The following is a 13,965-nucleotide window of genomic DNA, read 5'->3' as shown; positions in this document are numbered from 1 at the left end:
TATAACGACCAGTGGTTTCAAAAACATGAGCAGACTTGAGGCCCTGAACAGTCTCCAGTAAGCCACCGTCAGACAGTACATTAGTATCATATTACAAAATTGAAGACTACGTGTTAGATAAAGATGTATGGAAAGCCGACATGGCTCCAGAATCCACACAAATTTGATTCAAAGTGTATTCCATAGCATTTAAGTTTATTTAAAAAGAGCAATCCCTAGAGTTTCTTGCTCGTTCTTCTCAGGGAGGTCAGCGCAGCGTAGTGAACGAGCAGTAACTTAAATGTGACGATTTCAAGTGTAAATTTATTTTACCTATGGAATAAATAATCTTTGACTTTGACTTTGACGTAGTAGTTTTAAGTAGTACCTACCTACCAATACCTTAATTAGTGAAAGTGTCCAGAAGTTTTTACTCTTCTGAGCAACATTAGACAACTAAGTCGGGCGTCCTGACTGACAATGAACAAGCTGTCAATTATAACCGAGAAATCCGAAAGCATTAAAAAAGAACGCTTTTAATAGTCTCGCGTAAAAACAAAATCACATTTCACGCTTTCGCTATACGGCTGAAAATTTAAAATTCGAATACCCCGAAATCCGAACGGCGATTGTGAGCGGGCGCATCGCAGTCGAATAAATCCTCCGAGGTCATCGACCCCCACGGGGACAGTTTTTTACTTGAATTACTTTGACTTCTTTTTTAAAATGTTGGTACTTCAATTATTCTCGACTTTTCACTTCAAGTTTGAGGTATTTCAAACTTAACAAAAGAAATTAAAAGTATAGATAAATTGAATGAAAATCTTTATTTATATACCATACTGTTTAAACTCTATAACTCATTAAGTAAAAAACTCTAAGAGTTGCTCTTTGTGAACAAACATAGGCACGTGAGCTATACCGGGACATTATAGCAGAACACTGCGTCTGACATCTCCGGTACTAGCCCGGAGAGCTAGTCATTCTCCTCGTGACGCCTCGGCGTCGGGAAGCGAGCGTGACTTACAGCTTACAGCTCCGCCACCAAAGAAGAGATTTTATAGTGGACTTTTTTTATAGAGCCAATGGCTAGCCTACAGCTCCGGTACCTATCTGGAAAATGGGGAGGGTACTGTACGTGCACCCGGGGCGGCTCACCCGCGGCACAAGCCTCTTGAGAACCGGATGAAGGCAGTGACAACGGGCTGTGACAACCCTGTACACTGGCTGATCTGGGTCAGAAACTGAACTTAGAAGGTTCTTGTGCACGCACAGGTTATAGTGCCGTTCTGGTATACCCGAAAGGTCGGTAGGGAGAGTCACTATAAGTAAAACTTATGTAGAAAGGTACGGGCGCTGCTATTCTTGCACAGATATCGCTCTCGCTCATGTCGCAACCTGCTAGCCCAACTGATGATGACTTTCTGCTTCACTGTTAACAAGAGATATTCCTACTAAAGGCTCACAAATGAAAGTCCTATATAAATGCCGCCACAGTGACCTCTTAATTAAGAAATAACCATTCTCTCACAACTAAATAAAGTTCTTAGGAAACCATTTCCACATGTAAAGGGTGCTATTTTAAACCGTAGATAATCTACTAGCGTTAGACTTAAATTAATTCATTATACGAAATCTCAGATCGGACAATTCACATAGGGAAATGTGAACAACACTTAATTGTGGCGTATTCGGTTCTCGTGAGTGAGATAATCGGTTCGCCATTAATGATTTCAATTTAGAAGGGCAAGATGCAAATTTATTTCGCAAGGGCCACGGTATACCACGCGTGACTACAGTTCTAATGAATTGAGCGACCCGGGTTTAAGCAGCTCTGACGTCTTCAAGTTTATTACCTAAAAAAGAATAAAGTATGCGCCAATGTTTAAGTTTTTAAGCGATACTTAATCCCTTTGGGTTGGAGCTTACGATAATTTAAATACTGATCGTGTTAGCTAGAGGGTTTAAATTTCGAAATTTAGGAGAGTGCTTAGTGTTCTTGAACGATTATAAAATGACTAACTAAGAGCTTAAGCCTGGAATTGATTGTCCAAAAAGGGCAGAATTTATAGACCGGCCCGAAAAACAGCGAATAGCGTCAAGAAAAAACACAAAACCTGTTTTAAGAGACGTATCCTGTAAAATCCGCGGACGAAAATAAGACCAAGTTGCGTACAAGAATCACTGATTGTATAAAGAGGTGAGACAAAGGGACGGCGAGGGGTTGAAGCCGGCGTGGTGCGGGGGAGCGGCAAGAGGGACCAGTTACACAAACAAAGACTGCCGGGCATGTCTTCGAATGAAACTGTATATCAATCTCCGAGCGTCAACGGATCTGCCCAAAACGACGGGCGAAAAAACGTCCCAGCAAAAAGTCGGGGCAAAAAATTCGACAATGAAAGGTTCAAATTGTTGTGAGAACTGCCAATTAAAAATTAATAGATGTTAACCGATTTTGGCGAGCTCTCTACTTTTGGGAATATCATAGATATAAATGGATATGAAATATGGGTATTTGCGAAATTTTATTATAAAAAAAATAGGGGTAGCTTTTTCGTGAGGGGCCCTGGGTTCAAATCCGGGCTTGCACCTCCTTTTTCGGAATTTACATGCGCAATTTAATTAGAAATTTTCCATGAGCTTTTCGGTGAAGGAAAATTCGTGTGGAAACCTCCACATATCGTCGGTGTTGAGTAGACAGGGCGAAATAGCCATTTCTAAAAAAAAAAATTAGGCTTTATGTTTTAGGTTTTAACGATTGTTTTGAAATATTTATGCCCTGTTTTAAAATTTATACTTACTTAAAAGCAAAATAAAATTTTAAAACGGAGCGTAAATAATTTAAAACAGTCGTGAATAACTGAAATATTTCTACCTTTCAAATTTTTTCGAAATGGCGCTTTCGTCTGTTTCGCCCTGTCTACAAAATATCGATGATATGTGCAAAGAAATTTAATCAAGTGTGTCAAGTTCCTAAGGTCCCTTATTGTAAGAAGAGGCCTGTGCTCAGCAGTGGGACTATATCTACGATAACTACGCTGTAGGGTTCTTTTTGTACTGAGCTTGCGATTTACTTTCGACGCAACCAATTTATTTTACTTCAGTTGACGTTATTAAACAGTCGCGATTGGTCACATTCATTGTAACTTTTGTTTTTAAACTGTGAATAAATCTTTAAATTCTCTATGCTCGCACATTTTCAACTAACTTAGCTAACTATAACCGAGAAGTCCAAGGCCATACACTGACTATTATTATTACATTTCAATAAATAAAAATTAATCATAAGGTAACATCTTTTAACGACGACATTTCTGAATTTGTGAAATAAAATCAAAATTAAATCTAAGCTGCATTGGAAGCTATAGCGCATTCTCATTGTGGCTATGCCCAACAATGGGACTCTATACAGGCCATCTATTATATTTATTAGCATAAACGTTACAAAGACTAGAATATACCTAAATGTTTTTTTTATATTTAAATATTCGTCGTCATACTCCTCAGCACCACTTGCCTATTCTGCCCTTGGAACGAAAAAAGGTACAACTGTCGTATACAGCACGCATATTTGTGCCTTTTTTCGTTATGAGGACAGTATTTCTGACAATTTATGACATCACGGCTGATGATAGCCTAGTGGCAACGTGTATTTATTTCTTTATTTTCTAACTTACGTGCATTGCTAAACATTCAGCAGCAATATCTCTAACTATGACTGAAACTAGCATGTTAAAGAAGGTTGACAACCCCTAGATCGTGTAAAGTGTGTGCCTGTATCTCAATTCACCTTTTATTGTGAACAAAATGTACCCACAATTCCCAAAGGAACCCAGAAATGCCTTAAAAGGAAAGCAGGAAGGCAATGCTCATTTCGCGAGCAAAGTCACGCGGCACAATAACTCATCTTTGGCTCTAAAGAAGACATAAGCGCTTTCCGAGTTTCACGTTGCACGTCGAAAGTAAAATGATATGAGAATAAATATTTATGTTGACCGTAAATAGTGCTTGGTCAATTTTGTTTGATACCCACAATCTAGGAAAATTGAGACGAGTGGGGTCACTTTTGTTGGGACACACGGGCACGTTGTGTAGAGAACATTTTTTTTATGGCACTAAGTAACGGGAAGAACAATACGTGCGCCTGATGGTAAGCGACTACCTGTCCATAAAAGTTGCAGTACCACTCAGAGTTTTAAATTTCAAAGATCTGAGAGGCACTGCCACAGCGTCCTACACCCTGGGACATAAATTTAAAAATCCTATGTTCCTGTAATTTCACCACCACCCGTCTTCACCACCGGTATGCAGTAATACTTACATTACTGCTTGGCGGCAGAAATAGGTAAGGTGTCAGTACGTCACAGGACTCTTTCGCCAGAAGCTCTACTGTAACTGTACTTTATCTGTCTTAAGCTTTTAATTAGGGCTATCAGAGGAAAAGTGTAAATGTATCATCATCATAGACAGTCTAGTTTCACCCACTTCTGGGTATGGGTGTCCCGAAATTTGTAAAATATCTGATACCCCATCTTATCTCCGCAACGTCCTACCTGAGTGCGAAGTCGATTCAATAACTTCCACACGGGTCACCGCAAATCGTCACCTGGTGGTAGTTACTCTTGACGGATAATGACGCCAGGTGGTGGGATGTTTACTACATTCGTGTGGTACACGGGGAATTTGGTGGCCATATTAAACAGTTACTCTCTTGTTTATAGTTCTGCGCAGAGCGTGCTACATACCGATGCACTTATGGTGATGGAATATTTGCTAGAGGGTAAACATATTGAGGGGAGTTGGCTTCAGATAGGTGATCAGGCGTACCGAAACACACTTCAAGTTTGCCATTGCCTTCAACCGTATGCGTCAAAGAGTAAAGATATTCAGAGGCTGCTCTGCGAAGCGCTATTTTGTTGCATAGTATTGTATCCTACGATGCTATCACAGTACATTGAGATAATCACACTGTTCGTTTACTTCACTTCGTTTTAGATGCAAACTTCATCTTCGTTCACATGTTACATTTGACTATAGAACTGTTTATAAATTGTGTGTAACATTGTGACATTCAATCAATTTAAAAATTCCAATTAATAAAGCGACGTCTTTAGTGAGCTGCTTTAAAGGTGCCTGACTGAGTGAAGAAATTGATTTCTCACAGATGGCGTTACGTTAACCAAAAAAAAATCGTTAAAAACCAAAATCAAAGAATTGGCAACAAGCACATAAAAAAATTCTTAACGATCGCCAGTTCGTTCCGTGGCTTAGTTGGCATAACGTCTGGCATGGTTTACTGGAAGACGTTATCGAATCTAGCTGGATCGAAGGAAGTGTTCGATCTTTGTATTAATAATTAAACTTTATTTGATATAAACCAATTTTGTACGTAATTTTTTATTCTGTTTAATCACATTCCTTCCAAATTATGACGCTTCATTATTGAGGTTACAATATACATATCGTATCCTTGATATAATAAAACCACATGTGATTATACATCAAAAGTGCTTTTATAACATTAAAGTCTTAAAAAATAACACAAACGACAATCAAATTATGTATATGTGAAATTTTAATAATATAATATTAAATTAATTTCGATCATAGAATCTTTAAACTTCTGTTCTGAAAATTTATGATTTTGCAGTTGTGACCTTATTACACTAAGGTTATAATATTTTTGGTTTAATAACACTTTTGTTTCGAGTTTCTTTTATAAAAATATCAATACGAGGTGGCAAAGTCAGGTATTTCATATAAGGGCGAAATCTTTAATGACAACAGCGGTTGGTACTGTAGGCGCAAGATTCCTAATTTGATTCCCGGCAGGATCAGTTTTGGGAACGATCTTTTCTTTTTTATTCTTATAGTGAGTCATATAGGTGGTATCCTGGATTTCATTTCTTCGTTTTGGTACACATAGTGAAGGGACTTCCCTAGTTTAAGATCAGATATCCCCAGGTATCATCAGAAATCCCCGTGAATGGTCAAACTTATTGCAGGACCTTGATAAACTATTTTTTACTCATAAATATATTTCTTCTTCACCAGGTAAACAAACGATTCGCTACAGCATCGTCTCCGGTGACGCCGACCACCACTTCACCATCGAGCCTCTAAGCGGGGTTATCAGGACTGCAGCCGTGCTAGACCGGGAGACCAGCTCTTCATACTTGCTCAACGTCAGAGCTGTCAATGGGAACCCTTCAAATTATGATCAGACTCAGGTATTTATTGGTTTACACATATATATTGACAACGCCTATCCCAGTCCGTTAGGCAGAGGCTACGGACTACACTGTTGTCATACTTTCGCTTCCTCACGCTCATTAAATCTGGGTACATTGGAAATGATTATTTTTAAGATCTGTCACCAACAAATTACACGTTGTTTTACAAGGCCAAGGCCGCGACGTCAGCCACATAGATAATAGTATGAATTTTGATTGATTAATTTTTTAACCCACCGCCACGGTTGTAGAGACACGTCTAACGTGCAGCCATGAAAACACCGTCAACCAATAAAAAACAAAAATTATATATAAAAAAAATGTTAAGGACACAACAAGTTGAAAGAATTTTCATTGTCGAACACTTTTTATAGGTAACCTATCACAAAGTCGAAAATTTTTTATCTGAAATAACTTTTGTCCGAATTTTGATTACACGGAAAACCGAATCATAACGAAACAGTTGTTCTTTCAGGATATGTTGAATGTTTATCGCAAAGACACGATTAGGTTCGGTTAAGTTAGGTTTAAAAGAAAAAAACATTTTCCTCTCAAAATTACTTTCGAGGTTATGAAATTTCGACCAAACGTTATTTCTGGAAAATGTCATTTCGTACTACTGATAGATATCTTTTTTTTATTATTTGCGGGATTTCTTCCATTGTAATCATTTATTATTTAGTGAAGTAAGCTAAATTGCCGTGCCCTTGCAAGATTAATGTTAGACCACGTTTTCTAATAGTTTTAAGTGTACAACATAAGGCAATGCATTAATAAATAAGCTAAGAAACGAACCCGCGGACTAGACGAATTTTTCTGTGTTTGTTGCAGTCTTTGTTTTGGTTTTTTAACGACTTTCTAGCCGTAGCGCCATTTGTGACATACTTCTTTCTTGTTATTGTTGCTTCATTAATTTGTAACTTAAATTCTAATGGCGGCTTTTTCAAATTTATCATTCCCTTCACATCTTCCAATAGTATAAACAACACAAAAAATGTAATTATATATTAATTACAAATAAAGCACTTTTTTTTACTTATGTGCCGCCGACCTAGTTTGTGTCTCTAGACCGCGTGATGGGTTAATCCATAAACAATGTTGCACCCTTAGAATAATAACGCATAGAATGATAGTTTCATATCAAACGAACTGTCACAAGTGAGGCAAAAATCAAATTCATGTAGGGTAGTTTTAATAGTAGGTTAATTTTCGGTTTTAATGAATATTTATATAAAAATACAAGTTGAAACGCGTTACTTTCTTGTGGAATGTGATGTTAGTATCTACTTTATGTTTGTCTGACGTATTTTTACACTCATTTACCGCACATTTCGTCATTTTTAGCTAAAATTCTTGATCTGTTCGCGGTGCAAGTTGACCTTGAGCACTGAAGGCCCGCCCGCTCGTGTAGGCCCTTTTGGCGCGCTTCAATTGGCCTCACTTAGCGTGTGCGGACTAGGTTTCTATGCGTTATTATTCTAAGGTTGCACCTATCTTGAAAGCGTAGGTAAGTACGTATGTTACAACCCTAAACTGCCTCTACCATGAGATTACTGTGACAGTTCTCGCTAGCGATCGCGTAAAGAATTTATATACAAAATGTTGTATCTTCTTGTGAGCGCTGCGCAATTGTCATACAAAATTGTGAAGTAATTAACGCGGTCACTAGCGACGACTATCACAGTAAACTCATGGTAGAGGGATTGAAACATCGTAACAACCCGTCAGAACTGAGCAGTACAGTGTACTAAAAAAAACGGACCTCAAAAGTTCATGGAATTACGTCCATTTACCAAGTTTTATTGAAATCGGTTACCGAAAAGTGCGCGATACCGGATTCATCCCCTAGTTTGCCACCTTTAGAGGTGGAGTAATTTTTTCAAATTCGAATTCGACCACTGTTGAGGTACCCTCTTTCCAACAAAAAAGAATCATCAAAATTGGTTCACAAATTTAATTATTGCGTCACATACATAAAACATATAGTCGAATTGAGTACCTCCTCCGTTTTTGGAGTCGGTTAAAAATGAAAATTATTCGTGATTTACATAGAGTTAACAACTTCCCGTTTCTCCATTTCTTCTTTTTCGTAATTAAATTGTTATTAGCGGTACTACACATCTTATTACTCCAGACCTCGTATTACGGATATTTAAACTGAAATTATTAGTAACAATGGAAAATTAACGTCTCAGCACACATCCCCTCTAATTTGCAATCGTAAACTTATAATAAGAAATAAAAGTTCCTAGGTAAAATTCATTAGAAAATATAAAACGTTTTATGGAACAAAATTGTACACATCGTTGATAGGGAAAATAACATTAAATGCAATTAGAGGACAATTAGAAATATAACAAGAATTGCGTGAAATTACATAGTGCATTCGCTGTAATAGGTGCAATAATTTATTTTTTTATTAATTATATAATAACTCACACACTCAACATAGCCCCTCACCAGGGAATCCCTGTGTCGCGGGCGCCATGAACACACACATAGACAACCAAAAATTGCACCCAAACTCACAAGAGAAATAAATGTAGGCTATACAAATATGTCTCCCGGCTCGGGAATCAAACCTGGGACCTCTGCGTGGCAGTCTGGCAAGGTAACCGTTCGGCCACGGAGACAGTTATTATGACGTAATTGCGTCTTTAATATTGTTTTAAACAATCTACTTAAAAAGTAGAATGCAAAATACTGACGCGCTGTTTTAATTGTGATGGCTACTACATGACGACCTCGGCGACCCAACGGTGAGCGCTGCAAAGATCCCGGGTTCGATTCCCGATAGAACCAATTTGGGAAATGAACTTTTCTATATTGGTTCACTGCTGGGTGTTTCGCTTAGTGCCCCTAAATGAGATCCATTGCTCTGTTATAAAGAATTAGCCACTTAAGACCAGGTAATTAGTATGTTTATATGGCACATTATTATGTCCAGAACGGACAATGAATTAATTTTGATAAAATTGGCGTGAACCGTAACTCTAGAATTGTTTATGAAATTCACAAAAAGTAAAACTTTTTAATTTTTTCAGGTCCAAATAACCCTCGAAGATGTGAATGACAACGCTCCAGAGTTTGGTATAACATCAGTGAGAGTATCAGTAGCTGAATCAGCAACGGTAGGCTCTGTTGTCTACGCAGCAAGGGCTACTGATGAGGATGAAGGGAAGAATGGACAGATTACTTATCATCTCGTCTCCGCCACTGGACCTCCTAGTACTTTTGCTGTCAATTCTCAATATGGATTAGTTACTTTGTTAAGGTAACTTTTAATTTATTCATTCATGGAAAATGAACAGCTTCAAAATACTTAACAAAAACAGGAAATAATATGATTTACAAGCACCCGTACTCCTTATGTGTTTATAACAAGCGCTTACGTACATAGTATTATTGTCCGGATTAAGTATATTATTAGCTTCCATCTTTTGTTTGTTTGCCGTTATCCATTTCCAATAAAATATCTTGTTAATGGAATGGTTTGCAGCTTCAGTCTATCCTAACATTTTATTTAAATTGCAATACTAAGATGTTTCAAAGTGACTTTATTAATAATTTGTATTTGGTGGTCACAATAATCGCCAAGCTCTATAAGCAAACTAATATTCTTCTACTATACATCCAGGCCTTTAGACTACGAAAATCTCGTCCGCCACACACTTGTGATCTCAGCAAGAGACGGAGGAACTCCATCACTCAGCGCCAGTCTAGCCCTTGCAGTCGACGTCCAGGATGTCAACGATAACCCTCCTGTCTTCGAGCATGATTCTTATAGCGCCAACGTGATTGAATCTGAAGCTCTTAATTCTAAAGTAAGTTCATCTGTTTAAATTATAGGAAGATAACCACAAGTTACTTTCATAGCTTACATGGAACAATAACTTGGAAAATTACAGAACTTTACATCATTGAAATATCTTCATAGTAATTGCAATGGATATAGAAAAACACGAAGATTCTGCTGACTACATACTGTACTCACTAACTGTTCACAATAAGGTTATAAATCTGAGAAAAATCTCATAGTCCTAACAAATAGTTCTTAAACTGAATACAAATTACACCATTAAGAGAAATGTCTGGATTTCTTGGCAGAACTTCTGGTTTTTTAGAAGTAATTTTAGTGCTTATGTTAATTTTATAGTATTATATTCACATAATGTGCCAGGATTTGCCCTTTTATCTGCCTCAACATAATATCTACCTAAAAGTAAATTCCCAGACGATATTTCTGTACACTAAGTAGAAATACATTGATGTTAAAATGATAAACGATAAAGAAGCTTACTCATTTTAGCAAATTGAAGAAAAACAGTTTCTTACAACATAATAACAATATCGTCATTTTACAGATATTAGAAATCCAAGCCGTAGACAAAGACACAGGCAATAATGCACGTATAACATACAGAATCGTATCTGACAATGCAACGCAGGAAGAATTTTTCAAAGTCCTACCAAATTCAGGCTGGATATATCTCGCCAAGCAACTTGATAGGGAAACTGCAGCGAAGCACAGAATGAGTATCACAGCTACTGACAATGGTATACCACCTCTGTCAGCAACCGCAAGTCTCGTCATAAACGTCATAGACGCAAACGACAACGATCCAGTATTCTCTAAATCTACATACGAGTTTCAAGTCGAAGAGAACCAAAAAGCAGGAGCGTTTGTAGGAAAGATTTTTGCCAAGGATGCCGATTTGGGTGACAATGCTATTGTAAGATATAGCTTGTTTCCTAGTAATACGAGTTTTAACGTACACCATGTTTCTGGTAAGTAATACTTTTACAAATTTTTAATATCGTTACTTAATTTTCTTATTTTCCATTGAACTTTTAACCCAAGGTCCTCCAAAACTTTGTGATACAAATGTGTAGCCAAGATCTTTACTTGACGATAAGGGTCTGTGTAGCTTAAGCAGCTTCAAATAGTTAAGGATACTAGAACATACATCAGCCGAGTTATTAATAAGAATGAAAAACCATTGCGAGACTCTTTATATCAACCTATATGAAAACTAGCAACGCGATGAGAAAAAATATATAATTTTCACATCATTTTGCTGTCTATGCAAATGTAATTTAAACATAAAACTTACCTAGTCAATTAAACAAAGCCGATATGTCTTTGTAACTAATTATTCAAAAAACAAATACGCGTAGATGCTATGTTATGTATTAATCTTAGCTGTCTTTAGTAATTTTTAACCCGTCATCCAGGCGGGTGGCCGTGCTTTATTCTGACCGGTTAATTACTGTACAAACTTGAGGTACCCACTAAGTTATCTGTACAAGTCAACAGCGGTACTCTCGTTATTAGATGCTATTTTTAGTTTCTGAATTGTTTGTTTATTATTCATTGTAGTCATTCCTTTTAGTTTACAGTCATACGTTAGAGCTTTAGAATGACAACCCCAGTTATGTATTTGTAATTTTTTTTATTAGTATTTACAAAAGCGAAACTTATAAAGCTCTTATCGGATTCATAGGTTTTTGCTTTACAAACACAGCAACATTTGGCTCTTCACAGATCCCCTGGTTACCGCTGACTTATAAAGCTCTTGTTTAAATATATTATTAAAGTAGCATTCGAAAGTGTCTAATTTTTTAATTAAAATGCACCTCGAACAAAATATATTATATGATATATCAAGTCTAATTTTAGAACTGTACGTCGAAGATTAACTTGTTAGATGGCTGGACAACGTTTTTTAAATATTCTCGCAAGCTTTAAGACAATTGATATGTTATTATTATATTGTTGTCTATTTCTTGAGTTACATGCCTCAACTTGTCTTAAACTACTGGGAATATAAGCGTTAAGTACCATGGTAATATAGTTACAATATTTATATCCTAATTGAATCTTTATCCAGTTTTTAAACGTTCTTAATTTATTTTATTGGCAGCAGCTCAAAAATATCTGTAGCTTCTTTAAGTTTTATTTTTAGAGCTTTTTAAAGTAAGTTCAATGGGATCGAAGTCGTTGGTCTACCTCAAAGCAATGCAATTCCTAATCCCGCGTCCATATTTGATCAACAGGAATCACTGCCGACCTCTCAACGGTATTTACACAGACGGCTCTTTTGAAAGCTAAAACCCAAACTATGTCCTCGTCGTCCCATCGACTGTACAGTACACACCGCTTGTCCAAACATTCTGTTAGAAGTATAAAGAAATAGGGAGCACGGATTGTTTATAGTGGGTTCCCATGAATATCGCTTTCTATTGCCATTTTTGGGTGTTCTGTTTAGGAGACGGAGGTATTCCGTTACAATTCAATTTGGTTTTGGATCTTCACAAGAGTCGGAATACACTCTGTCAATAAAATCGATGAAATTTGTATTAATTATCGAATTTGCAAAACAAAGAGAACTGTGAACTATTGGACATATTTAAAAATGAAAACATTACCATGTAAAAGCGCAAAAAGCACCTTCATTGTGAAAAGAATTTGATGGTATGCAAGAATTTTCGCGCAGCACCTCATGACCGGTTTCAATCGTGCACATGTACACTCATCGCCAGAATCGTGTGAGTTTTTCGCCTCTCAATATGGCCAATCACAAAAAAGGGGTGCGTTCGTTATCCGCGCACTAACTGACTGATGAATGGTGTCCGTCTCAATTTGGCTTATCGACGATCAACACCCTAGTTAGCGAATCTTTACCGAGACCTTACCCTCTACTGCCTCCGCTTGAAATTCGTAAATCATTCCCCATGACGTCTGTATGCTCACCAGATCGAAGATTCAGATTTGAACAGGTGCCGATACAATGTTTCGGTAGCAAAAACTCCTGCCTTTTATGCACATAATCGCATCTTGTTCGTTTTCTCCACCGGCAACTCAAAGATCGCTGATACAGATTCCTTTCAAACCATCTAATTTGCCTGCTTTATAATTTTAATCTCTTCTTATTAGTCAATCGTTTACGGCAATTTTTATCGAAGGGGTCGTACCACTAGTCGAACAAGCTATTCGCTACGGGAGGCAGTGCGCAATGAATTTATGTGCGTCAATTGCGAGTTATAAACGTCGTCGCGCGCGCATACTCCGTGACCTGCCATTAACTATTATTAAAATATTGCTATGTAGGAGCCTCGCTATTCTCTCCCCATGTTTTATTACGAGCCTTACCAACCAGATACTGTCGTCGGGCATTTAAAGCTCATACGTTACATTTGTACGTGTAGGACGTTGCACGGCCCTACAACTCGTTTGGTTGACGGATACCTTTTATTTTCATCTGTTCTGAAATGAATTATAGGCGTAAAACGTTGTTGGAGTAGAATTGCGACGGTGTGACTATAAATTGTTGTAATGATACGAATTAAATATAGCCAGTGGAACAAAAACGGTAATTGTGATTCCACAAAAAAAAGCCAACTTGTTCCTATTGGTCGGCAGAATAATTAAGTTAATTTCCTTTTTTTTGCCGCATTCGAAATAAATATTTCGCCGCTGATGGTGTATGCTCGGTCAGTATGCTTAACTTATATTATCAAAAAACAAAATCCGGGCCCACTACTATCTGTGGAGGAAAATAACGATGAACATTTTTTTTCTAGAGTTCGCTTCTCATCGCTCATTATGGCCGACCCTGTCACGTTTTATTATCTTCCGACAGCGCAGCTTCTTTAGCACAAATTTGAACCATAAGTTTATTTGCCAATGGCTCACAGTTGTTGCTATAAAATAACGTCCATGGCCCTTTCCCGATTCTGTCATCAGATTTTT

The 13,965-nt window shown here is 37.4% G+C and overlaps 1 protein-coding gene across 2 annotated transcripts in view; it reads left to right on the top strand.

Annotated features, from left to right (window-relative positions):
• The window catches only part of LOC113226378 (protein dachsous), a 478,045-nt gene that overhangs the window by 454,738 nt on the left and 9,342 nt on the right, over window positions 1-13,965 (top strand). For both annotated transcript variants that reach the window (XM_026458986.1, XM_026458985.1), the window contains exons 5-8: window positions 6,034-6,209; window positions 9,257-9,486; window positions 9,850-10,036; window positions 10,577-11,000. In XM_026458986.1, coding sequence (XP_026314771.1) covers window positions 6,034-6,209; window positions 9,257-9,486; window positions 9,850-10,036; window positions 10,577-11,000 — 1,017 coding nt within the window. The remainder of the gene's footprint in view (window positions 1-6,033; window positions 6,210-9,256; window positions 9,487-9,849; window positions 10,037-10,576; window positions 11,001-13,965) is intronic.

This window comes from Hyposmocoma kahamanoa, unplaced genomic scaffold, assembly GCF_003589595.1.
Source record: "Hyposmocoma kahamanoa isolate Upper Pololo Valley unplaced genomic scaffold, ASM358959v1 190, whole genome shotgun sequence".
Classification (NCBI taxonomy): Eukaryota; Metazoa; Arthropoda; class Insecta; order Lepidoptera; family Cosmopterigidae; genus Hyposmocoma; species Hyposmocoma kahamanoa.
Note: the sequence above shows the minus strand (reverse complement) of the source record. Positions and strands in the feature narration are given on the sequence as shown.